Source organism: Talpa occidentalis, unplaced genomic scaffold, assembly GCF_014898055.3.
Source record: "Talpa occidentalis isolate TD23 unplaced genomic scaffold, MPIMG_talOcc4v2.1 talOcc4.3, whole genome shotgun sequence".
NCBI classification, from domain to species: domain Eukaryota; kingdom Metazoa; phylum Chordata; class Mammalia; order Eulipotyphla; family Talpidae; genus Talpa; species Talpa occidentalis.
This window is the reverse complement of record NW_023603184.1, coordinates 52,969,249-52,996,809: the sequence shown is the minus strand read 5'-3', so window position 1 is coordinate 52,996,809 and position 27,561 is coordinate 52,969,249. Positions and strand designations below refer to the sequence as shown.

The 27,561-nt window shown below is 38.2% G+C and overlaps 1 protein-coding gene across 1 annotated transcript in view; it reads right to left on the bottom strand.

The window, feature by feature from the left end:
• Nucleotides 1-1,054: 1,054 nt before the first annotated feature.
• The window catches only part of TYR (tyrosinase), an 82,830-nt gene continuing 56,323 nt past the window's right edge, over nucleotides 1,055-27,561 (bottom strand). The window contains exons 3-5 of the mRNA XM_037521808.1: nucleotides 14,848-14,995; nucleotides 4,914-5,095; nucleotides 1,055-1,509 (exon numbers count right to left, since the gene is read on the bottom strand). Of these exons, the coding sequence (XP_037377705.1) occupies nucleotides 1,286-1,509; nucleotides 4,914-5,095; nucleotides 14,848-14,995 (554 nt within the window). The 3' untranslated portion in view covers nucleotides 1,055-1,285. The remainder of the gene's footprint in view (nucleotides 1,510-4,913; nucleotides 5,096-14,847; nucleotides 14,996-27,561) is intronic.

Sequence of the window (27,561 nt, the reverse complement as noted above, 5' to 3'; positions counted from 1 at the left end):
AAATCGACAAGCAAAAATCAATAGTCTTTCTATACACAATCAATCTGAAGAAGAGAAAATCAAGAAAGTCATCCCTTTTTGAATTGAAACAAAAAAAAAATCAAATACTTGGGAATAAACCTAACAAAAGAGGTGAAAGACCTGTACAAAGAAAATTGTAAAACACTATTAAAAGAAATAGAAGAAGACACAAAGAAATGGAAAGACATTCCCTGCTCATGGATTGTAAGGATTAACATTAAAATGGCCATCCTACCAAAACAATTTATGGATTCAACACTATTCCAGTAAAAATCTCAATGACACTCTTCAAAGAAATAGACCGAATACTGATGAAATTCATATGAAACCATAAAAAAAATGTGAATAGACAAAGCCCTAAAACAAAAACAAAGGGGAATGGACATATCTATCACACTTCCAAACTTCAAACTATATGAGAAAGTCATAATATGAGAACAGTATGGTATTGGAGGAAAAACAGACACACAGACCAATGGAACCAAATAGAGAGACCAGAAATAAAGTCACACTTATGTGGAATTCTATTCTATTAAAATAAGATGAAATCTTACCATTTGTGACAAAATGGATGGAATGTGATGTGATGATACCAAGTGCAATTACCAGATGTTTTCTCTCGTATTTTGAATATAAATAACCAAAGTAAACAAACTAAAAAATTACAACAAAAATAACTCAGACTCTGAAAAAATGGAGTGTTTTTTCAGAGGGAAAGGAAATGGAAGGAAAGGGTAGATTAGTAAACCTGATAATGGAAATGGCACTCCAACTTTGGAGTGGTCGTGGGTGAGGCAAGATACATAACATATAGAGATGAAACTGTACCTCCTAAATTTATATAGCATTGTAAAACAATGGTAAATACATACAATTTATAATATATATATATATATATATATATATATATATACACACATCTGAAAAGAAAACATTCCATTAGATAATCAGGAGGAAAAAAATCAAAACTCATTCCCACCTCTTATAATAGCACTTTAATTCAGATACATATATCAATTATTAACAACTGGCATCTTTCTGTTAGAAATATAGCCTCTAGGACAATTGTAAAAGTGTTGAAATTAAAACGAGGCAAACTCTACTGGTATTGGAAGAGGGATACATTTTGTATTAGATTACAATTCCGATAATGGTTTTTACAGAAAAATACAAAGAATTTCTGTCCGGACATCACTGGGGACTTGAATATAACTTGAGTTAGAATGAGATCAGGTTTTAAAGCCCAACTCAATTGCCTAAGCCCTTATAAATGTGTCTGATACAAGTTGTGGTAATCCCCTTTTTCTATGAGGAGTGGCTGCTTTTCTTCAAGGATCTGCTTCTTCTTGTGATGACATAACTGGTAGGTGAGACCTCCCAGCACAGCTGTAAGCAGCGCACCCACCATAGCAGCACCAAGGAGTGATGGCCAGATCCGTCTTGCTTGTTCCAAGTAGGGCATAATGTAGTCTTGAAAAAAGTCTGGGTCTGAAATAGATATACATCTCAGTGTTTTTATTTTTTTTTTTAATAGAGGCATGCTTTATTTATTTATTTGTTTGTTTGTTTTTTTTTTTTTTTTTGTTTATACATGCACTGGGTACAGTCAGAAGCACGGGAGGGTGAGAGAATTCACCAGAGCCAGAGCGGGGAGCAGAGCAGGCAGAAGGACCGAAGTACACTGCTGAGGGGAGCAGCGGGCGGCAAGAGAGGTCTGCGCGCCATGTGGGACCCTCCTCCAGTGGCCGGGAGCAGCCGGGGATCGAACCGGCGCCGCAGAGGCCGCGGGCAGCTTCGCAACCCAGCGCTCAACCGCTGCGCCACCGGGGAGGACCACATCTCAGTGTTTTTAATGGCACCATATTTATCCCCATTACTGTCAGTATCAACATCATCTCATCATTATCACCACCACCATTATCATCATCTTTCCATGATACTTTAGAGTCAGGCACTTTGGTATGAGTGTCAGCTCTGCTACTTACTAGCTGTGAGAACTTGGGAAAGTTACCACTGATACAACTAAGCCTCATCTTCATTGGGAACTTAGTAAACAATACCACCTTATTGGGGTATTATAGTTTTTAGGTACTATCTGATCTGCAAGTTACATAACACCTGGTAGATAACATGCATTAATTAAATGCTAACTACTATTTTCACATTTCCATACACTGATACACTGATATTATAATAATCCAAATGATCTAAAGAAAATTATTATGCCATTAATCATTCAATAATACAGTGTTTTAATCATTTTAAAAGCAATGACAGCTATCACGATGGGAAATGCTCATTAATCTTAGTAGGATCTTAAAAGTCCCCAGAACATTAGAACTATCTCTGTATTTATGGAAGTAATATATTGATAATGCACAGAGACTGTAGAGCCTTGAGCCTGGATCCACAGAAAGTAGGGATATTGACAATACTACTAACATGAGCCTGCCCCCTACATTATTCACACTAATGATGTGACACCTCCAATCCAGTCTTCCACCCCTTGACTCAGCAACTATAATATCAGGTCTCAGATCTGTGAAAGATCTGAGAAGTCCAAGCAGCAATAATCATACAAAAAACACAACACAACCAGCTGGAAAGATGGAAGTAGTTCCAACTTCTAAGATCTAAAACAGCAAAATGGTCAGGAAAAAAAAAAAAAAACACCTACACATATGGCAATGTGAGACATCAAGGGAATATGACACCACAAACAAGAACAATTCTTTAGAACTAAACAACAGAGATATGGAAGATTTTAACTTTCTATCAGATAGAGAGTTCAAGTTTGCCATTATAATGGAATTCAAAGAAATGGAAAACATTCAGAAAACCAAGTAAGTGATATTGGAGAAACAACTAAAATCTTAACAGAGACACAACACAATTCAGAAAGACAAATGTATGTCATGAGAAACATAATTAATGAACAGAAACTAGTAACTGGAGTTTTAAATTTATTTTAAAGATTTATTTTATTTATACAAGAACCAGGGTACAGGCCAGATACACAGGAGGGTGAGAGGATTTACCAGAGACAGAGTGGGGAACAGAACAGGCAGACTGATGAAATACACTGCTGAGGGGAGCAGCGGGTAAGACAGGAGAGGTCTGCGGAGCCATGTGGGTTGCTTCGAGGGCTGTGGGGATCCAAGTGGCACTGCAGAGGCTGCGGACAGCTTCACAGCACTGTGCTCAACTGCCTGCACCACCAGGGAGGCCCTGGAGTTTTAAATTTAAAAAGAGTCGTATGATGGAGAAATCAGTTTTTCAGATTTAAAAACAAAACAAAAAAATCCCTGAAAGCTAGGGAAGCAGACTACATCAAATGATGGATTAGCAAGTGGCGTTAAATTTATTAATGCACCAAGGACCCAGATGTAAGAAAAAGATAAATACAGATATGTGGGGAAATAAAAAACAAAAACAAACACAAACTGCTCAGACAAAAAGAAAATGAAGGCATTTGCACCCATATATTGAAAGGAGCACTTGTATCTAAACCAAAGTGAGGAATACACAAAGAACTGAAAAAGGAAATAGATTGAATGAAAAAAAAATTAAGGACCAAATGTCAGCAGAAGACTTTCATATATCAATAATCACTAAATCTAAATAATCTGAATTTGCCTATTAAAAGACACAGAGTCGTTCACCTCCTTTTTTAGGTTTATCCCCAGATTTAGTTTAATACTAAGATTTTGTATTACTACTTGAATCTCAGTCTTAACAACTGCCATTATAATAGTTACCACCATTAATTTTAGTTTTAATTGGATTTAAAATCAATATTATCACAAATTTTCTTGCTAACCTAGCAGTGAGTTTCAAAGATGATTCCAAAACTGTTAATGTGTTATACCACACAAGAATCTTTAATACATCAGTCATTTAATTATCAAAATAACTCATTCAGGTATTCTGATCCCAGTATTTCAGGTTAAGAAAGTGAGATTTAGGAGACAATGTCAGTGCCCTCCCCCAACCAGAAGAAGCATGAGAACTTCTCAAGATTTCCTGCCAGTGCCCATTTGGACCTGCAGAGACCTCAAAACCTCTTGCCTAAATAGATGAGAATTTTGACCAGTGAGGGGTGATAAGCCATGCCTGGAAGAAGTTCTAGATATTGCAGCTAGGTTCCAGAGCTAATAATGGGCAGAAGGAAAAATCCAATGAGTGGCAACATGATTCCTCAAATAAATAGCATCAGAGCGAGAGAGAGAGAGAGAGAGAGAGAGCACAGAACACCAGAGACAAAACTGATAGATATGGACATGGATGCTGTATTTTTCCCGTAAGACACATAGTTTAGATTTGCAATGACAAAGAAATTCAAATAAATAAAAGACTCAGAAAAAACAAATGAGTGTTGTGGGAAATAAAAACAATGAGCTGAGGCAGTAAATGAAGCTCTAAATAAGATAAAAGTGGAATTTCAAAATTTAAAAATAGACATACAGGAGAGGAAAAATTCAAGAGAAAGTCATGAATACAGAATAAATTGAGTGGAACAACCGGCCATGTAATTGAAGATTTGGATGTACTAAGAAACTGAGATAAGATAATTGAATTAAAATTTCCCAAATTCACATAATAGTCAGCCGATAATCACGTCTCAAAAGAATTCCATTCCTATTTTAAGTCGAGATTTTTTCTCATGGTGACCAAGCACAAAATAATCTATTCTAAGCATAATAAATATGAATTGAAAGATGCTTGAAACCTGGTTCATGTAATAATAAATAAAAATAAATTAAGAATTATAATGCATTTTCCCAATTTGAAGGGTACGGGGATAACATTTTAATACCTAAGAATTTTTAGTCTCTCAAAATAAATTGGTCACAGTAGGTTCAGTAATTTATAGGAAAGAAATTGAACTTTACCTGAGTCTTGTAGATAGCTGTATTCATAGCCCAGATCTCTGGATGAGATGAAGAATTCACCATTTCTGTACAGTGGTATGAAAGGGACCATGTAGGATTCACGGTTATGTCCAATGGGTGCATTGGCTTCTGGATAAACTTCTTGAAGGGGTCGGTGCCTTCGGAGCCACTGTTCAAAAATACTGCACAGGAAAGGGTTACTCAAACTTAGAAACATTGTCTATTAAGTATTTGAAATTCTTAGAGTAAAATACCATGAAATTATGAAACCCAAAGACATCGAAAGATGCTAAATGAATTTCTATGCTTTCAAAATATTTCTAAAACATCATTACTTACTATCAGGCCTTAATGAAGCTAAGTCATTTGAAAGAAATATTAGAGGATAACATTGAAAACAAATTTCTTTGAGGAGACAAATTTACATGACAAATTTAGATCCTTCAGATTGTGGCAGAGCAAGGGTAATTATGTTTGAGTGACAATTGAGTCATATTTGGAATTGAAATGTGTCTCTTATTTGGGATTGATAAAACTATTCTAAAATTTATTGTGGTAATGGATGTAAAACTTTGAGAATCTATTAAAACTCGAATTGTAAAAGAATAACACAAAACTAAATTGAAATCAGTAGGGAGATTTGGTCTTCTTTTTGGTCATTGAGTGGCCCTTTCAATTATTTCAAATTCTTTTTTGTTTGGTGGTGTATACTTTATAAATCATGGTAAGAAAAATAACTCAATTTTCGTGAGAGAGGCTATAAACATTTGTAATATTTTCCCAACTTCCACTGAAGCTAGTGTATGATTGCATAATCAGTGCTCACCCAGAAAACATATCTATTTAAGACAACACAACAAGAGACAATGGCACAAGAAAGTAATGAGAAGGGAAAACCATTTTAGTGGTTAACAACAACAATTGCAGTAAAAACATGCACTTATTAGGAGCAGCAAAGTCAAGAGTAGAATTTCTGATGTTCAAGAACATCCTGAGCTTGATATCATGGTGTGTGTATATGTTATGACATACACAACCATATATTATGGCATATCGTATATGTATATACATACATATGCATGTGTGTACATATATGTATATACATTACATAGTCATATGCATGTGTCTGTGTGATATATCATAACCACTACCTTCTTCCCTTGTTCTCAGCTATTTTTGAAAATGTTTCTTCACAATTTTTCAGTTATCCAATATCCTCTCAGCATATTATTTACCTGTTTATAGCAACTGGAGTTAGATTTTTTAATCTAAATTTATTTATATATATAATTTTATATCATTGTTCATTTTTGTATAATATTTGCTTTCTCTTCTCAAGTGTAGTCCCCTCAAGATTCTCACCATCAAGTCACCTATGAACCATCACTATAATACCTTTTGCTCTTTCCTCTCCTGCTTTAATCCTCTCCCCTTCACTCCCCTGTAGAATGTCTCTGATTTATAGCTGCTGGTTAATTTTTTTAATTTATTTTTTTCATTCTTGATCCCTTAATTGGTTCCCCTATATTCCTCCTGATTATTTTTTTTCTTCTGGCTTGTTTCACTGATCATGATCCCTTACAGCTCCATCTATGTCGCTGCAAATGGCATAAGTTTATCTTTCTTTGCTATATAGTATCCCATTGTATCTATATATACCACAGCTTCTTGATCCAGGCATCTATTTTTGGGCATTTGGGTTGATTCCATATCTTACCTATTGTAAATAGTACTGCAATAAGATAGGGGTGCAGGTATCCTTTTGAATTAATGTTTTTGTGTTCTTTGGACAGATACCTAGCAGTGGAATTGCTGAGTCATATTGTATCTCCAGTTTTAGTAATTTGAGGACCCTCCACACAGCTTTTCATAGTGGTTGGACCACATTGCATTCCCACAAGAAGAGTAGGATAGTTCCTTTTTCTCCACATCCTCTTCAATGTTTGTTGTTGCTAGTATTTTTTAAGTATGTGCCATTCTCACTAGTGTGAGGTGGTATCTTATTGTGGTTTTGATTTGCATTTCCCTGATTATAAATGATCTTGAACATTTTTTTAAGATACTTGTTGATAACTTGCATTTCCTCTTTGTATAAGTGTCTGTTTAACAATCCTGCCCTTTTTCGACTGTATTATTTACTTTGTTTTTGTTTGATCTGTCCCTTTTCAGTTGTATGGAGGACAAAGATTTCCTCCTGATGAATCGAGTATCTCTTTGTTTTGGTTATGTCTCTTTTGCTGTAAGAAGCTTTTTAGTTTTATGTAATCCCAGCTGTTTATATTTTCCTTCACTTTGTTTGCTTTGGGGATAGATTCAACACAATCCCAATAAAAATCTCAATCGCATTCTTCAAAGAAATAGAACAGATATTGATGAAATGCAGAAGGAGCCACAAAAACAACAACAACAAAAACCACGAATACCCAAAGCTCTCCTGATAGCAGGAATCTAGAAAACTTAAATAAGGGACCAGGAAATTGAATAACTATAAGGAAGTGAAAATCAACAAAAATTATGAACCAGAGATACTTTTTGTGGGGTGGAGGGAGGGAGGGGAGGGATTGGGGTCAGAATGGAGAGGTTGAAATTGTATGGGGAATATAAAAATAAAATTTATTATTAAAAAAAAGAGAGATAACAGCCAGATAAAAAAAATAGGGAAAAAAAAAAAGATCCTAATAAATAAATAAATAAATAATAAGATTCTAACAAAAAAAAAAAAAAAAAAAGGAGAATGGAGGTGTCACACTCCCAGACTTCAAACTACAAAGCCGTAATAATTAAACAGTATTGTACTGTAATAAAAACAGACACACAGACCAATGGAATGGAATAGAAAAAAACAGACATAAAGCCATACATGTATGGACAACTTATCTTTGACAAAGGAGCAATGGTGCTGGGAATACTGGACCACCACATGCAAAAGAATGAAAGTAGGGGCCTTCCTGGTGGTGCAAGGGGTTAAGACACAACCTATGAAGCTATCCATAACCACTGCAGCACAACTTTGATCCTTGGCAAGTGAGCTGCCCACATGGCACAGCAGACCTCTCCTGACTCGCCCGCTGCTCCCCTCAGCAGTGTATTTCATCGGTCTGCCTGTTTTGTTCCCCACTCTGTCTCTGGTGAATCCTCTCACCCCCTGCATCTCTGGCCTGTGCCCCAGCTCTTGTATGCATAAGTAAATATTAAAAGAAAAGAATGAAAGTAGGCTACTACTTCACACCATGCAAAAAAAAAAACAAGTCAAGATGGATAAAGTAAGTGACCATAAGATCTGAAACCATAACATATATAGAAGAAAATATAGGCAAAACACTACATGAAATACATCTCAATAACATCTTCTGGAGTTAGCTTTTGTTGCACACAATTAAAAACTAAGATATCAAAAGGACCCAATAAGAATGGAGTAGAAACTCAAGATAAATAAGAATTTATAGTGGGTTATTAAAAGTGTGATGCAAACTATATCACTAGGCCATATAAGATAGCGGGAAGAACATTAGAGTCAGACAACTCCCCTTCAGGTCTCACTCTGTGGTTTGAGAACTATATGATTTTAAACAAATCACAGGACATTCTCAAGACTTAGCCTTTTCAACTCTAAAATGGAAAGTAATATTTGTCTTATATGTTTACAAAGGGATTGTCCAATGTGATAATTTTAATGAAAGTGTTGAATAAACAAGCTAATGTTAAGTAACTCTAAAATTTAAGTTAGGAAATAAAAGGTTAGTGCATGGTGGAGAGGGTGTGGTCTATAAAGGAGAGTGATGATGTTTCAAATAAACACACTTTTTGAGAAACCATTTTAAAATTCCATAAAAAAGTAACAAGATATCCAGATGGTACCAATGGCGAGCATATTTTCCTTGACAGAAAACCATTTTATGTGCCTAGAGAAGCTGAAATTGAAATACTAGTTGTGACAAAGCTGATTTTAATTGTGAATTGAGGGATCAATAGACCACTGATAAACACAAAAATCTGGTCCAGAAATACCCATATACTCCATAATTAGCTCACCTATTATATATTTTTACTGAGTTGCCACTATCTGTCAAGTTTTGGAGAAACATAAATGTGTATAAAAACTTGGTATCTGTGGGTATGAAGCGGAATTTGCAAAGTTTCTGAGGTATTTTTCTTTTGTTCATCTGTAGATATAATTTTTATGTAATGAAGGTATTTGAGAATTAAAATAACCAAATAAATAGTGAAGTACTTGGTTAATAGTAAATAGAAGTTATCATCATCCCTCTTCTTCATTGTTAGTACTACATCTGAAGAACTCAATTGGTGATAGACATGACATATCATATACCACGAATTTCAAAGTCATATATAAGTGAGCTGAGTATTTAAAAATGGTTATTATTCTCAAAATCAAAAATGGTAAAGGGAGCCTCCCCTGGTGGCACAAGCAGTTGAGTACCGCACTGTGAATCTGTCCGCAGCCTCTGCAGCGCTGGTTCGATCCTGGCCGCTGGGGAGGGTCCCACATGATGCGGCAGACCTCTCCTGTCTCGCCCTAGTCAGTCTGCCTGTTCTGTTCCCCGCTCTGTCTCTGGTGAATCCTCTCACCTTCCCGTGCATCTGGCCTGAACCCCAGTTCTTGTATAAAATAAATAAATCTTTAAAAAAAAGGGTAAAGGAAAGAATGCAAGAACATTGTTTTTCGTGTATGTGCCTGAAATTCCACAAATGAAGAAATTAGTACCTGACTTAACAAATAATGTCCTGAATTCTATTCAAGGCCTATAAATCTATGAATCAAACTTTTTAGTTTCTACATTTTTCTTCTTTTCCTAAAAGCAGTACTTGTTCACTATATACAATAAAGAAAATTCAAAAAAGCAAAAAGGAGAAAAGAAAAATATCACAAGTAATTGCTCCATAGTTTTGTTAAAACTAGTTTATAGCATGTTTGTTTGTGTGTGTGTGTGAATATATAAATTGTATACATAATTATAACACAAACAGAAAATCATATAATAGTGTTTATATGACATCTTGTTTTCCCAAACAATGTTTAATAAAGTTTACTAGGTTTTTTTTTTTTAAAGTAACATAGCTTTCTTTTTTTTTTTTTTAATTAATTTATTTATTTATACAAGCACTGGGTACAGTCAGAAGCGCGGGAGGGTGAGAGAATTCACCAGAGCCAGAGCAGGGAACAGAACAGGCAGACTGATGAAATACACTGCTGAGGAGAGCAGCGGGCGGCAGGAGAGGTCTGCGCGCCATGAGGGACCCTTGCCAGTGGTCTGGGATCGAACCGGCGCTGCAGAGGCTGCAGGCAGCTTCGCAGCCCAGCGCTCAACCACTGTGCCAACGGGGAGGCCCACGTTTACTAGGTTTTAACTAGTAAACATTTTTTAAAAAATTTATGCATACAAGAAGTGGGGTACAGTCCAGAGGTGTGGGGGGGTGGGAGGACCCACCAGAGACAGAGTGGGGAACATAACAGGTGGATCCACTGAAATACACTACTGAGGGGAGCTGTCTGCAAGTCAAGAGAGGTCTGCTGCACCATGTGGGTCACCTCCCTGGCGGGGATTGAACTCATACCGCAGTGGCTGTGGATAGCTTCGTAGTGCTATCTCTTAACACCCTTGTGCCACCAGGGAGGGACTGGTAAACAGTTTTTTTTTTCTTTAAATAATGAGACGTTTCCCTCAAAATATCTCCCACTGAATTAAATATTGGCAATTTCAAATGAATCTAATAGTCAAGGAACTACTAGTACTACATGACATATGAAGACAACATTTCTGCCATTTGTCACTTGAGGAAAAACACTACATTTCAATTTAAAAATAATATTGTCTTCAAAGAAATAAAAATAATTTACCTATGTAATCAATTTGTAGTAATAAAAGATTTAATGGATGAAACGGTTAATGAGCTCATCCCCCTTATCAACTTAAATCTACAAAAACCACAGCTCAACTTCTAGCCAGATTAATATAAGTCCTAACATTGAAAAACTATCTACTTCAGTTCCTATCACCAAATAAAGCATATTTGACGTTCAATGCCAGTAGGTAGTAAAGAGATAATCATCAGAACCCAAGTCAGATGTGACATGAATTCTGGCATTAAACAGTGACACTCGCACTGCAGAGCTGTGGACACCTTCACAGTGCTGTGCTAACCCAGTGTGCCACCAGGGAGGCACAAGGCTTTTTTTAATTCTATTTCCATAACCTTAGCCAACTAAAACATTGCAACTGCAGATCTTACATTTTGTGTTATATTTCTCAGTTATTTACATATCTGGGCCATGAAGTGGGGATGAAAAATATTAGTAACTACTGCAGTTTCAAGGCCTGCTATTCCACACCACACATGGAGGGCACTTCACGCTTGATGAATTAGCATTGCTTTAATGAGGCGTGCTTGCTTTTGACCATATGAGTCTTTCATGGTGTCAAGGAAAATGAAGTATTTCTAAGGTCCCCCTTTATTTTTTCTCTGACATTTATTAAAGTGTACTGGCCCAAACCAATTCTCATCTCCCTTCCTGAGGAAGCAATAAGCATAAAATTACCTGATTTCATTACCAAAATATCAGCTTGGCTTAATGGATGCAATAGTGTTGAGTTGGCCAAAAGTTTAAATTTCTCTTGCTTGAGCATGCCCCCAAATTTATCTTAAAGAAAAATAATAAACAAGATTTAAACCTCTTGTTTTTACCAGGGCGCTCACTCCTCAACTCTCTTTGCCAGAAAGCGTGTTTACAAATCTGAGTATAACTTAGAGTTCCTTGTCAGACCTTAATTTGAATAGCAGAGAAAAATAAATTAAACAATGGATTGAACTTATCTATTTGCCAGTTACCTATGACCCATAACTAAATACATGATTAAGCTGTCACTAAAAAACCCAATAAAGTCCAATAATGCATTCTACTGTCCAAATGCATTCTACTGTCATTTGTTCAAGAAAACATTAACTAGAGTGTTATAAAATCCAGAAAGGAACTTGGAGAGTAGATCAACCCTTTTTTTTTTAATAGATAAGAATATGGAAGAACAAAGCTGTCTCAACTGATGAACAAAAGATTACATTTAAAAATATTCAGAAATAGCCAAAACATACTATTGATATATTAAAATGTAATTGACAACTGCAGAAAATATTTGAAAATTTTATGACAAAACAAATTGTTAAAAAATTTATGAAGAAGGGCCTCCCTGGTGGCGCAGCAGTTGAGCACTGGGCTGCAAAGCTGCCCACAGTCTCTGCAGCACCGGTTCGATCACCAGCCCCTAGCGAGGGTCCCTCATGGCACACAGACATTTCCTGCCTCGCCCGCTGCTCCCCTCAGTAGTGTACTTGGTCAGTCTGCCTGCTCTGCTCTCCCCTCTGGCTCTGGTGAATTCTCTAACCCTCCCACGCTTCTGACTGTACCCAGTGCTTGTATAAATAAATAAATAAATAAATCTTTAAAAAAATTATGAAGAAACTGTACCATTCAGGCAAATAAATTAACATGAAAAAGCAAAGAAAGGACACAAACATTTTAGAAAAAAAAACACAATGCATAACATACATAAATTCAAGAAATTCAAATGAGTATTGATTTACTTTGTTTGGACTAGCAAAGATTAGTAAGTTTTCCATAATGTGGCTATTGTAAATAATGCAGCAATGAAAATTGGACTGCATATATCTTTTCGAATTAGGGATTTTGTATTCTCCAGGTAAATGCCTTGGAGTGGAATGTATCAAATGGTAGATCTACTTTTACTATTTTGAGAATCCTATGTGCTGTTTTTTATAGGGACAGCATTAGTCTACAATTCCCAGCAAACGTGTATGAGGGTTCCATTTTCTCCACATCCTCACCAACACTTGTTGTTTCTGCTTATTTTAAAGATTTATTTACCTATGCATACAAGAACTGAGGTACAGGCCAGAGGTGCGGGGGTTGAGAGGATTCACCAAAGACAGAGTGGAGAGTAGAACAGACAGATTGTGAAATACACTGTTGAGGGGAGCAGCGGGTGAGATAGTAGAGGTCTGCTGCGCCATGTGTGTTGCTCACTAGCTGGCTGAGGATTGAACTCATGCTGCAGAGGCTGAAGATTGCTTCATAGTGCTGCGTTTAACCCATTGGCCACCAGGGAGGCCCTGTTTCTGGTTATTTTGATAAGGGCCTTTTTCATAGGTGTGAGGTGGTATCTCATTGCAGTTTAGATTTGCATTTTCCTTAAGTCACAATAAACAAATTTTCATGTTCCTTTTGGGCAATGCTATGTCTTCTTTAACCCAGTTTTTGATTGGGTAATTTGTTTTCTTTTTTTCTATTTAAATTTTGAATCCATTTTTTGATTGAATAATTTGTTTTATTTTTGTTGAGTTATATGAGTTCTTTGTATATTTTAGGCATTATGCCACTGTAGCATGTATGATGCATATATATATGTTCTCTTCCTCATTGGTATATCTTTTCATTTAATCACAGTCTTTAGCTGTGTAGAGGCTTTTTAGTTTGATGTAGTACTATTCATTTTTTTTTTTTGCTTTTATTTTCCTTATTGTTTGAGGCAAGTCCCTGAAGATATCACTGAAGTCAAAGTTAAGTGGTGTTATTTTCTATTTATTTTATGGCTTCAGGTATTACATCCATGTCTCAAATATATTTTGATGTATTTTTCATTTGTAATAACCAAGTTATGGAAACACAGTATCCAATAACACATATTTGGTTAAAGAATATATGGCATATATAATCAGTGGAATACCACTCAACTATAAGGAAAAAAAAAATGAAATCTTGCCATATGCAACAACATGCATGGAAATGGAGATGATTATGCTAATTGGAATAAAATTAAGACAAGGCTGGATGATTCCATTCTTATGTGGAATATAAAGAAAAAAAAAAACAAAGCAAGGAATAAATGAGAAATACAGAAAAAACAAACAAAGTGTGAGATAAAGCCAATCTGAAATGCTAACCCTTGAAATATGCCTGTGCCATGAGGGCAACCAGAAGGGCAAGAGGGGGCTGAAGGAAAGGGATAAGAACAAAGAATTGAGGGAGCACAAAGGTCTATGATCATGGACTATGGGTTCCGTGGTGCTTGGTGCTCTGTGCCAGAAATGGGGGCTCCTTTACTGCTATCATGGAAACACTGATGTAAAACAATATCAATCATAATTAAAAAAGAAACATAAAATCAGAACATGATATGTTGTCCCAAAAAAAAAAAAAAGAGAAACAAAACAAAGCAACTGACAAAACTAAATCCAGACAAACCCTAGAAATCTCTCTGCAGAATTAAGACTGCCAGAAAGAAAGGATGGGGCTAGAGAACAAAGTGGGGAGGGTCCAGTGGACTGCGGTAGAGGGGCATCAGTGTTTTGGGGACATAATGTAGTGATGCCCATCAGCACCCTCATTGCCCATGATATGCTTCTACTTGTCATAAGTGTGATGATGTTTTGACTGATATTAGTTAACAATAGAATTGTGTTATCAGTCATAATTCCAGTTATTTAAAATGCAAACTGAGGTCACAGTCATACTCCTCTCTCTGAAGAAATTTTAAAAGAGTTTTATGCTTATAATAAAATTGAGAGGAAGTTTCAGAGATCCCCTATATCCCTCATAGCCTCCTCCATTATCACAAAAGTGGTACATTTGTTACAACTGATGAACATACATTCACAGGTCATAATTTCCCACAGTTCATAGCTAACTTTAGAGTTTATTTTTGGCATTGCATATCCAATGGATTTGGATAAATATAAAATGATATATTCATAATTATAACAATCAGAGTGTTTTCAAGGTCCTAAAACTCCTTTTTCTGACTATTCTTTCCTCCAAACCTTGATTATTGGAAACCATTAATAATTATATAGTTTTCATAGTTTTGTCTTTTTCAGAATTTATGAAATAGTGTCAACCAACCTGTCAACAAATGCATGGTGAAGAAGAAAAATGGGATCATTGGCAGATCCCTGTACCTGAGACATCGTTCCATTCATGTAGATGTGTAAGGCGTTGTGCATGCTGCTTTGAGAGGCATCTGCTATCCCAGTAAGTGGGCTAGCAAATCCTGTTGGTAAAAGAAAATTTAAGAAAAAAAATTAGTTTGCTTTAATGTTTGAAAATCTAAGTAATTATCTCATTATCTGCAATTGAATACTCTGACTCAAAGTGATAAAATTATTAGTATACTTCTTTTTGTATTGAGAATTTTACATTCCAGATACTCAGTGGGTATTGAATAAAAAATCGTAGAATTGACTGATGTTAATCTGGGTACAATGAACTGATTAACCAGATAGAATAGGCTAAGCCAATTTGTGCCCTCTATGTTACTCCTGCCTATTAGTTCCCTTTTGTGCACTAAAGAGCAGTAAGACCTCTTTATAATAATAAGTTTAGTCACTCTCACCTCAATCTTTTTTTTTAAAGATTTATTTATTTATTTACACAAGAACTGGGGTACGGGCCAGATGTGCGGGAGGGTGAGAGGATTTACCAAAGCTAGAGCGGGGAGCAGAACAGGCAGACTGACGAAACGCACTGCTGAGGGGAGCAGCAGGAGCAGCAGGAGAGGTCTGCTGAGCCATATGGGACCCTCGCTGGCCGGCGGGGATCGAACCTGTGCTGCAGAGGCTGCGAACAGCTTCACAGTGCTGTGCTCAGCCACCTGCGCCACCAGGGGAGGCCCTCTCACCTCAATGTTTAAGAGCAATTAGTGTAGATCTTTCCTACTTGTCCTGTTTTCCTTTGTTTTCCAGTTCTGGTGGTTACCTTTAGCTTTTGTTTCTGGTTCCAGAGGAAACATATATTTTAGATTTGGATATATATTTCATTATCAATGGTACAGGGAACTTCAAGTCATAACGTATATTTTGAACAATATTTGTTTCAAAGTTAAGTGGTTCCGTTCATTGCATCAAGAGTACTAATGATAAGAATAATATTTATAATAAAAGCTATTATTTTCTGATATTAATTGTACTAAGTTGTGTTTGCCATATGTGTGTTTAAACCTTTGCAGCAACTCTGTTGTGAGAATTTATTACTCCTGGGTCTCCCCTGGTGGTGCAGGCTGTTGAGTGCAGTGCTGTGAAGCTGTCCACAGCCTCTGCAACACGGGTTTGATCGCCGCAGGCCAGGGAGTATGTTTACATTTCATTGTGTGTTCTATTGCTTTTAACACTGATTTACAGTATTCATTGCACAGGTATTTTAACCCCATTGCCAAATTAATTCCTAGGTATTTAATACTTTTTGATGCAATTACAATTAGGATTGCTTTCTTTCTCTTCTAACTTATTTTTTGCATATATTTAATGTTGATTTTTATCACTTTACTGATTATAATATTTATTTGTGTGTGTATGGGTGTGTAGTCTTTAGGGTTTGTTCTTTTTTAAGATGTATTTTTTTATGCATAGAAGAACTGGGGTGTAGGCCAGAAGTGGGGGGTGGAAATGAGAGAATTCACCAGACAGAGTGTAGAGCAGAATAGGCAGATTTACTGAAATACACTGCTGAGGGGATAGTGGGCAAGACATGAGAGGTCTCTTGCACCGTGTGGGTGCTCTCCCTGGCTGGGGATTAACCTCAGACCATAGCAGTAATAATGCTGACACTTAAACACTAGGCCCCCAACGTTAAGATTTTCTATGTATATTATCATATCATCTAAGAGTAGTGAGTAGCTTTACTTCTTTTCTAATTTGGAATTCTTAATTATCCTTCACTTACCCAATTATTCTAGCTAATGATATTGATGAAAGATCATCAAAAGTTCATTCAATTATACAAAGATAAACATTAGGCATTGATAGAAAGCATAAAAGAACAGTAAAAATTCTATTCTAAACATTAGATCTACTTCTTAAAAACCTTGAACTCATAGATATCTACATGGGAATTTAAAGACTTTTATAGTAATTTTACTTAATCTGTGAACTCCTCTTAAGTTATAATGCCACAATAACAGAGCAATCAAGCTTGAAAAATTAGCTTTTATAAATGATTCCATCAGTTGACAAGCCTATAAAGAATTCACTGATGCAACAATCTTATAAATTATAAATTTGTGGGCCTCCCTGGTGGCCCGAGGGGTTAAGACACAACCTATGAAGCTGTTCCACAACATCTGCAGAACAAATTTGATTCCCCGGCCGGCCAGGAAGCAACCCACATGGCACAGCAGACCTCTCCTGTCTCGCCCACTGCTCCCCTCAGCAGTATATTTCAGTGGATCAATATCAGGGCTGTTCTATAATGGATCCACCTGTTCTGCTCCCCACTCTGTCTCTGGTGAATCCTCTCACCCCCACACCTCTAGCCTGTATCCCAGCTCTTGTATGCATAAATAAATAAATCTTTAAAAAAATAAATTACAAATTTATTTATAATCCATCATACTTCTATGATGTTTCCTATCATTAAATTTATTCACTACATTATTGACATCAATGTTTGAATTCTCCACTTGTCGCCTTATATATTTTTGCTCCTTCTAGTGAGTGGATACAGGTATATCTTTCTACTGAAATTTCAGAGGAGAGACATTGTGAAGTGGAGTTGGTAAAATGAATCTTTAGGAGACTACTCACATAGATTCACTTAAGAAACATGCTTGAGAGAAGGACCTGGAATTTTGTGAACCCTTTAGAGCGACTTAGTAGTCTTGTACTAGTATTGTGTTTATCACAGTTTGAAGATGATATTGTAGAATAGATTTAATATCTAAGTATACCTGGACTTAAATTCTATGTTATCAGTGCAGGTATGATCTATGTCAAGTTAGTTATCTTTTTTGAATCTAATTCCTTTCATTGTCAAGAGAGGACATAATGAGTAGGTATCCCTAGAATTCAGATGAGGATTAATTTTGTATGAAGAATCTATGATAGAACCTGGCACAAAACTATTGTTTCCATAGAAACACATGTACATTTTATAGGATGAGTGGGTTCTCATCATGGCAGCTACTAACCAAAAGTATGTGCATAGTCCTGCAGGAAAGACTTTCACAACAACCTATCATCATGGCTCATCCAAACAATCAACACCTCCCTCCTTCCTGAACTCCATTTCTCTACGGAAACCTGCCTCCTTTTTTTTTTTTTAAGAATTATTTTATTTATTCATACAAGAGCTGGGGCACAGGCCAGAGGTGTGGGGGGTGAGAGGATTCACCAGAAACAAAGTGGGAAACAGAACAGGCAGATTGACTGAAATCACTGCTGATGGGAGCAGCGGGAGAGTCAGGAGATGTCTGCTGCGCCATTTGTGTTGCTCCCTGGCCAGGGATCAAACTCGTGCTGCAGAAGCTGCAGATAGCTTCATAGGTTGCATCTTTACCCCTTGCACCACCAGGAAGGCCCAGAAACCTTCCTCCTTCTTACTCTCATCCCACTCTAGGTATTCCTCACCACTGATTTGCCATTCTGTTGGTCCTCTTAGCAAGATTGATGTTTACTTCCTCACTTCTCTAGCTGACTTGCTATATACTACATCTAGGAAATCCTCCAATGTTATTTATGAAATGCAAATGAATAAAAAGAACATTGCTTTATGGGATATGTTCCCAGAAATAGTTCAAAGCATAGACTGAACAAATACTCAGCACTTAGGTATAGATACCAGAGTATAATATGGGCAATCTGATGATATTAACCATTTTAAATGAACTGCTTCTGTTTAAATATACTGTTAATGACTCATATGTAGGTAGGGATCAAACACTTTGCTTTGCTTTTCCACAGTTAAACAATGGAGCTTTAAAATCTTTGCATTTAAAAAGACAATAAATCTAAATTATTTTCAATCCTATTTCAGTGTGAAAAAGATAGTTTTTCTATATAATGAAAGAACCCTATACAGTTCCTTCAGGATCTCCAATCTGTTACTTGCTACGTGATAAGATAAAGAAAAATGTTATGTATAAGAATAATGGAATATATGAACAAATTATTTTCTATTTTACTTCTTCAAACAATTTTTGGCTGGCAAGTTACCTTGAGAAACATAGAAATGATTACAACACCAACATTAGCAACTCCTTTTTTTTTTTATTTTTTTTTTATTTTTTTTTAATAATAAATTTTATTTTTATATTCCCCATACAATTGCAGCCCCCCATTCTGACCCCAATCCCTCCCCTCCCACCCCCGCCCCCCTAAAAGTGTCTCTGGTTCGTAGTTTTTTGTTGATTTTGATTTTCACTTTCTTATAGTTATTCGTTTTCCTGGTCCCTTATTTAAGTTTTCTAGATTCCTGCTATGAGTGAGACCATCCGGTATTTTTCTTTTTCTTTTTGGCTTATTTCGCTGAGCATGATCCCTCCCAGTGCCATCCATGTTGCTGCAAATTGCATGTGTTTATCTTTTTTGAATGCTGAGTAATATTCCATGGTATATATGTACCACATCTTCTTGATCCAGTCATCTATTTTTGGGCATTTGGGTTGTTTCCAAAGCTTAGCTATTGTAAACAGTGCTGCTATAAACATAGGGGTGCAGGTGTTCTTTGGAATTGATGTTTCTGTGTCCTTTGGGTAAATACCTAGGAGTGGAATTGCTGGATCATATGGAAGCTCTATGTTTAGTAGGTCCAGAAATCTCCACACAGCTCTCCACAGTGGTTGGACCAGTTTGCACTCCCACCAACAGTGCTAGAGGAGATAGCAACTCCTTTTACTATTATTTTGTTGTCTTATGGAAGGTCAAGTCAAAGAGAACATTCTGGGCACCAAATAGTAATCATTTATACATGAAGCCTTTCAAAAATTTTTCATGTACATGATTTCATTTAAATTCTGTGATTTTACTTCTTTCTAAATTTGGATTCCTTTTAAATATTTATTTTGTATAATTGCTGTAGCTAGAATTTCCAATACTTTATTGAATTGTAGGGGTGAGAGTGGACATCCTTGACTTGTACCATATATTTGTGGAAAATTTTTTCAGTTTTCATCATTGAGAATTATATTAGCTGTGGGTTTGTTGTGAATGGCTTTTATTATGTTAAGGTATTTTATATTTTTCCACAGATTTTGAGGTTTTCATCATGAACTAATGTTGGAGCTTATCAAATTCTTCCTCAGCATCTATTGATATTGTCATGTGGATTTATTTTCTATATTTGTCAATACAGTGAATTGCATTGATTGATATTGGGATCTTAAATCATTGACCTAGTCTTAATATCACTTGGTCATGAGGCATGATCCTTTTAATGCATTGTTGGATTAAGTTTGCTAAGATTTTAGTGAGGATTTTGTGTCTGCGTTCATTAGGGATAGTGATCTTTAATTTCCCTTTTCTGTGTTGTCTTTAGTTTTGGTATTAGAGTAATGTTGGCCTCATGAAAACCATTTAAATTATTCCTTTGTTTTCAGTTTTTTGGAAGTGTTTGAGCAAGATAGGCATTAGTTCATTTTTGGAAGTTTTGCTGAATTTGGCTGAATTCTTAGGATGTATTGTTAAGAAAGAGAATCAGCATTAGTGGAAAAATTAGAAATTTCTATCAAATTATAAATGAAGAAATGAACCATTATTCTTGATGTGTAAGATCATTTTATAGATGTGTTTATAAACTGTATATGAGATATGATAAATGTTGAAAAATCACTGGATGATATGCATACACTTTGTACTTACAATGTATGTAAAGAAAATGATCACATGTGTGCACATATACTTATGAACACACACAGACATAAACTGAAGTTATGAAACGGAGGTTATTAGTATGATGTTTAAATTATATGCAGTAAAAAGTCATAACACACAAAATAACTCTCTTGCTTTCCTTTGTTGAGTTTATGGACATAACTATGATAAGTCATGACTGCTTCATCATTAAATTCGTGAAAACAATGGGCCCAGCTGCCATAGCTGCAGCTTCCTCTGGGCATGGCTCTTCTCCCTCTCACTGGTGAGGGGTATCCCCTGTCTGGATGAGTAGCTGGCAGTGTTGCTGTCAGTAATGTGGCCTCTGGTTGCCCTGGTGCCTTTTCCTGCCCAGGATCAGGGCTTCACTGGTCTGGACTGGTGCTGGTGGTGTCCTATGTGCAGTTATGAGGCCTCTGCCTGCTCTGAAACCTTCACTAGTGTGGGTCTGGGGTCTCGCTATTTTTGGCAGATACTGGTATGACATGGCAGGAGGTTGCAAGGCTTCTGCAGATATGGGAACATGCTGATGGGATTTTGTGGGATGTCATGAGACTCCTGGTAACACTGGTATCTCCTCCAGCAAAGGTTTGGGGTCTCCCCAGTCTGGAAAACACTGGCAGGGTATCAGGACAGGTTGCAAAGCCTCAGCAGAACTGGTCAAGTACTGGTGGGGTTTTATTGAAGGTCACAAGGCCTCTGTCTGTCTGGGTGGGCATTGGTGGATTCCCATGGGACGTCTTGAGGACTCTAGAATTTGTGTTCTTTGGGAAAAAATACTTTTAACTGATTCATTTGATTCCTTCAAACATGAGGAACAGAGTAGTGAAGAATCATAGCGGTAGGTGATTACCTCTTACCATATAATCACTAAATGATAGTCTAAGTTCTCAAAAGTGTGGTCCTGGAGTTAGTACCATTACAACAAATACTCTATTTCTACAAGAGAACTATTGAAAGTCGGGATTCAGCATTTGTATTAACAAACCTTTCAGATGATTCTAACATATACAAATGTTTGAGAACCATTACTCTAATTCATTTTTTGTCCCCACTAACAATGTACCACAGCTTATTTTTTAATTTTATATATTTTTACATCATTTTTCATTTTTGCACAATGTACACATTTTCATCTTGGTTATATCCCCCATACAATTGCACCACCCTTATTTTGACCCTACTTCTTCCTCCCTCCTGCCCCTGTAGTGTGTTTCTGGTTTACAGTTGCTTGTTGATTTTGATTTTTACTTTGTATTAATTAGTCTTTTTCCTGGTCCCATATTTAGGTTTTCTAAATTCCTGCTATGAGTGAGACCATCCAGTAATTTTCACTTTAACTTTGGTTGATACCTGATATCTACCCTCAAATGTGGTCACTGTAATTTCCCCACACCAAAGCACCCATAATCCATCACCTTCTTCTTTCTGCTTTTATCCTCCCCCCTTTATCTCACCTTTTCACTTCCTCCTCCGCCCTCATGGATGCCTCATATTCATGCTCAGCCTTCAAGGACTGTCCTTGTCTGACCCTTGGTTTGTTTTTTCTATATTCCACGTATAAGAGAAGCTATCTGATATTTATCTTTTTCTTAATACTTTGCTTAGCATTAACAGTTCCGGCTCTATCCATGTTGCTGCAAATGACATGAAATGACCTAAGTACTTGCAGCTGCTCATCCAGACAGGGGAAACCTCTCCTCAGTGAGGGGGTGAGGAGCCATGCCCAGCACAAGCTGCAGCTATGGCAGTTGGGCCCCATAGTTTTAAAAAAATCAAATGATGAAACATTCATGACTTATCACAATAATCTCCATAAACTCAACGGAAAGTAACAGAGTTATTTTGTGTGTTATGACTTTTATTGCATATTAATTTGACATCATCCCCCCTCTTGGTAACTTCAATGTTTATGCCTGTGTATGTGTGTCTATATGTGTGTGTGCACATATGTAATCATTTCCTTTACACGTGCTCTAAATATACGGTATATGCATGACTTACATCATCCAGTGATTTTTTTTTTAAGATTTATTTATTTATACATACAGGAGCTGGGGTACAGGCCAGAGATGCATGGGGCGGTGAGAGGATTCACCAGAGACAGAGCGGGGAACAAAACAGGCATATTGTGAAATACACTGCTGAGGGGAGCAGCGGGCAAGACAGGAGAGGTCTGCTGCACCATGTGGGTTGCTCCCTGGCCAGCCAGGGACTGAACTTGTGCTGCAGAGGCTGAGGATTGCTTCATAGTGTGGTGCTTAACCCCTTGTGCCACCAGGGAGGCCCCTCATCCAGTTATTTTTCAACATTTATTTTATCTCATCTCCAGTTTACGAACACATCTATAAAATGATCTTACACATCAACAATGGTCCATTTCTTCTTTTACAATTTGTATGAAGTACTTTAAGTTAATTTTAAATCTTACAATGACATTTAATACTTTAAGATTTATATGTTTGGAAAGACTCAGGAACATTCAAGCACACTGCAGAATTTTCAATTCTCTAGATTATAGACTTAAAGAACTTTGCACACAATGTGTTATTCAAGCTACGTTGTCTTCCCTGCTCTTCACTGATGATTAAATGATTAATCATCATCACTGATGATTAAATTAATAGAACCTGATATATTTAGTATATTTCATTAAATGTGCTAAAACTTTGATAGTATATTAATTCCACTGCAATTTTTTGAAGCAAATGCAGGGTAACAAACTGCACTAGTTCTTATAAATCTTTTTTTTTTAGATTTATTTATTCATTTATTCATTCATTCATTTATTTATTCATTCATTCATTCATTCATTTTTTATTTATTTATTTGTTTGTTTATTTATACAAGCACTAGGTATGGTCAGAAGCGCGGGAGGGTGAGAGAATTCACCGGAGCCAGAGCGGGGAGAAGAACAGGCAGACTGACGAAATACATTGCTCAGGGGCGCAGCGGACATGGCAGGAGAGGTCTGCGCACCATGTGGGACCCTCGCACGGCAGCCGGGGATTGAACCAGCGCTGCAGAGGCTGTGGACAGTTTTGCAGCCCAGTGCCCAACCGCTGCACCATGGGGGGAGGCCCTGTACTAGTTCTTAATTTGCGCCAGATAGTTCTGGTTTTAGCACAAAATTCCTGCGTAGGATCAACTTCATAAACATGCAAATAAGTATTCTCCACCCAGACTCTTACAGGTAGATTAATGCTGTGCTGTTGGTATTGTGAACATTTTTTAATTTTTTAAAACAAGATTAGTATTTTTCAATTTTGCACTGGAATCTGCAAATTGAGGAGTTGGTTTTGGCCCTATATTTTTTTATAGGACCTATATTTCTTATCACTATATTTTATAGTCCCAGGAAAGCTAAATAATTTCCCTTTATTGTTTTAATTTGATAGGAACTTTCTATAACGTAAGTCAATTAAATCAGGAGTGTTTCCCTCTATCTCATTTATGTTTTGTTTTTTAATTGGTAAAGCCATTGAATGATGTTTTCATATGTAATTCACAGGCTCCTGATAAAACTATACATTCCTATAGTGAGTATTATAACATTTTCATTTCATGTTACAGTTCAAGGCATTTTCAGGCACATTATATAAATTGTTATTCTCAGTAGTGTGTTAACAAAAGATTACTAATACTATCTCAAGAGGGAAATTATAAATGGAAATTATATTTATTTGCAGCATTTAGTAATTTCATTGGTATGAAAGTTCCCATTTTGGTTAACTTTAAGGGACTCACTTGATGTCATTAAGAGTTGCAAAAAGGTCTCACAGAAGCTATGTCAGCCCCTGTACACTCTTGAATGTTCTTTACATAAAGGAGACAGAAGAAGTATTGACAGGCTTACACTGTGAATGAAAGTGCCAAGATTGGGGGATCCAGATGACATGTTAAAGGTCACCTGTCTTCTGAATGGGTAGTGCCAAATTATATCCTCAATCTGCTCATTCAAATACAGGGTGGGCATCCCTGGTGGTGTGAGGGGTTAATACAACACTGTGAAGGTATCCACAGCCTTTGTAGCATGAGTTTGATCCCTGGCCAGCCAGAAAGCTACCCACATGGCATGGCAGACCTCTCTTGTCTCCCCACTGTTCCCCTCAGCAGTGGGTTTCAGTGATTCTGCCTGTTCTGTTCCCTGTTCTGTCTCTGGTGAATCCTTCCCCTCTCCCCGGTACACACCTCTGGCCTACACACCAGCTCTTGTATGCATAACTAAATAAATCTTTAAAAAAAAATTCAGTGTGCTTCCCCTAACACCACTGTGATTTTCTTACCTCTCATCACAATAAATCTGTATATTATCCTTATAAATGTAAAATGATAACATTTAAATGTCATGAATAAAAACAAAGTAAATTTCAGAGAGCATAATGAACTTATATTAAGTTAAAGGTAATTATTTTTAAGATGCTTTCATTAAAATCACTAGAAAAACAGAAAACAATTGGCTTTTTTGCAATTGTGTCTGAATTTATCACCTTGCAATGGCAAATAGAGCTTGTTTAGGGCCTCCCTGTTGGCGCAGTGGATTGAGCACAGCGCTGTGAAGTTGTCTGCAACCTCTGCAGTGCAGGTTTGATTCCCAGCTGGCCATGGAGATACCCACATGGTGTGGCCGACCTCTCCTGCCTCACCTGCCTCTCCCCTGTTCTGCTTCCTGCTCTGTGTCTGGTGAATTCTTTCACCCTCCCATGCCTCTGGCCTGTACCCCAGTTATTGTATAAATAAATAAATATTTAAAAAAATAGAGTGTGCTTACCTGTTACATGTTTGTAAAGTAAGGAAAAAGGATCAGGCTTTTCTGCCCTCCTGCCATTAGGATAGATGAGGGAACCCTGTGGTCCTGAATGCATGCCTGATGGCGGCACCTGAAGTGGGTACACCTGGGCTGAGAGACTGAGTTTATAAGGGCAGTGTCATGGGGACACCAGCAGAAGCCAAGAAGAAATGGAAGCCGAGAGAAGAAAAGAAGCAGAGAGAACACCAGAGAGCGCCCAGATAGAGTGAAGATTTGCTGGGGCTGGGAGGGCTGCCAGCCTCACAGCCCCCCAGCACCCCTGCCTGCCATATGCCTGGTAAATCTAAATAAAAGACCTGCAAAAGCCACCGAGGTCTCCAAGACTCTCTCCTCCTTTACCCCCGTCTGCTGGATCAGAAAACCTGCACTGTGTCCATTCCTGCCTGTAGGGTAAGGTAAAAGGTATCAGGCTTTTCTGCCCTTCTGCCATCAGGATAGATGAGGGAGCCCTGTGATCCTGGGTGCATGCCTGATGGCGGGCACCTGAAGTGGGTACACCTGCACTAAAAGACCGATAATATAAGGGTGGTGCAGCAGAGTGCGGTGTGGTGGTAGTGCGGTGTTAAGGGTGGAGGAGTGGAGTGTACGAAGGAGTGTTGGAGCGACTACAAACCACGGCGAAGAGCATGTGGCTGCTAGAACCGTTCATAAACCTGCTCGGAATTTGTTGGTTGCCCTACAACTGGCGTAGACGGCAGGACGGTTCGAGGCAGGACAGCTCTACGCAGACGAAACCCTTTGAAATCTGGAGAGGGATCCCCGGATGGCCGGCCACGAGCAGATGGTACCCGGGGGCCGACCTCCTCACCCAGTGGGCACCTCCCCAGCAATGGCCAGAGGTAGATGGATCCCCGGGGCGGTTGGAACAGGCCCTGTATGAAATAGAAGAAACCCTGAGTGGATGCAGTGCCCGCGAGGCAGCAGGAGCCGTGGGATGGGTGTTTCTCACAGCTCTGCGAGAGTCCAGGCGGAAAGAGCAATCTAGGATCCAGCAAGTACTGGATGAGATGCGAGAAGAGATGCGAGAAGAGATGCGGATACAGCAACAACATTTGAGGATTCTGGAGGAAGAAGTTCGGAGAAACTGACCCACCCCTCCGGAGATGCCAGACTCCGTCTCAGGAAGGAAGGAGAGGGAGGCTGGCCCTTTGCCCGAATCGCAGCCGGTGGTGGCAAACCAGCCTGCGACTCCAGAGATACCTGACCCCTGCTCAGGAGAAGATGAGAGGGAGGCTGAACCATTGCCTGAGTCCCAACCGGCCATGGCAAACCAACCTGCAACCCCGGAGATGCAAGACTCCTCTGGCGAGGAGGAGGAGGCTGGTCCCATGCTCCGGGCCCGCCCGGTGGTGACTCAGAAAATGAAGAGGCAGCGACCCATGGCCCCAGGGGGTCTGGCTGCAGGACCACCACAGATGACGGAATTTACTACCTACCGACCTTACACCCAGGCGGAACTGGTGGACTTGGGAAAACAGTTCCGCCAGAAACCAGGGGAACCCTTGGCAGCCTGGCTGCTACGTTTATGGGACCTGGGTGGATGGGATTATTTGCACGGCTCAAGAGATGGAGAGACTGGCCTCTGTGACTTCACACCCATCCTTGCGACAGAGGCTGCAGAGCAGCCGGCGGTATGGCCAGGGCGACCACACCCTCCTGGAGTGGATAATGGCTGCCATACGGACAGTATGGGCTGATGCGGGAGACGTGCCGGAGACAGTGAGCGGATGGCAGACGTACACCGAGCTGGTGCAGGTACTTCGGGAATTGGGGATGCGGCAGGCCATGTTTAATGTGAATACGCGTGGTCCTGACGACGAGCGTTTCACAGCAGGGATGAGAAACTTGGTATTAAAGAATGCCCCCTCATCTACATTTGGATCTCTCATGGCAGTACTAGCACCCTATGTGGGACGTCAGATACATGACGTCACCACAATGATAGCCAGCTTGGGAGAAGTTGAGAGCCGGCGCTCTCAGAAAGGAATACGGGTAGTTTCAGAAAGGTCAAAAGGAATGCCAAGGAGGGCAAGGAGGCCTCTTGGCATCACAGAACCTATAAAAGTCACCCGTAAACAAATGTGGATGGATTTAATAAGAGCAGGTGTAGATGGCACTAAAATAGACGCGCAGCCCAATGCATATTTATTGGAATTATGGCAGCAG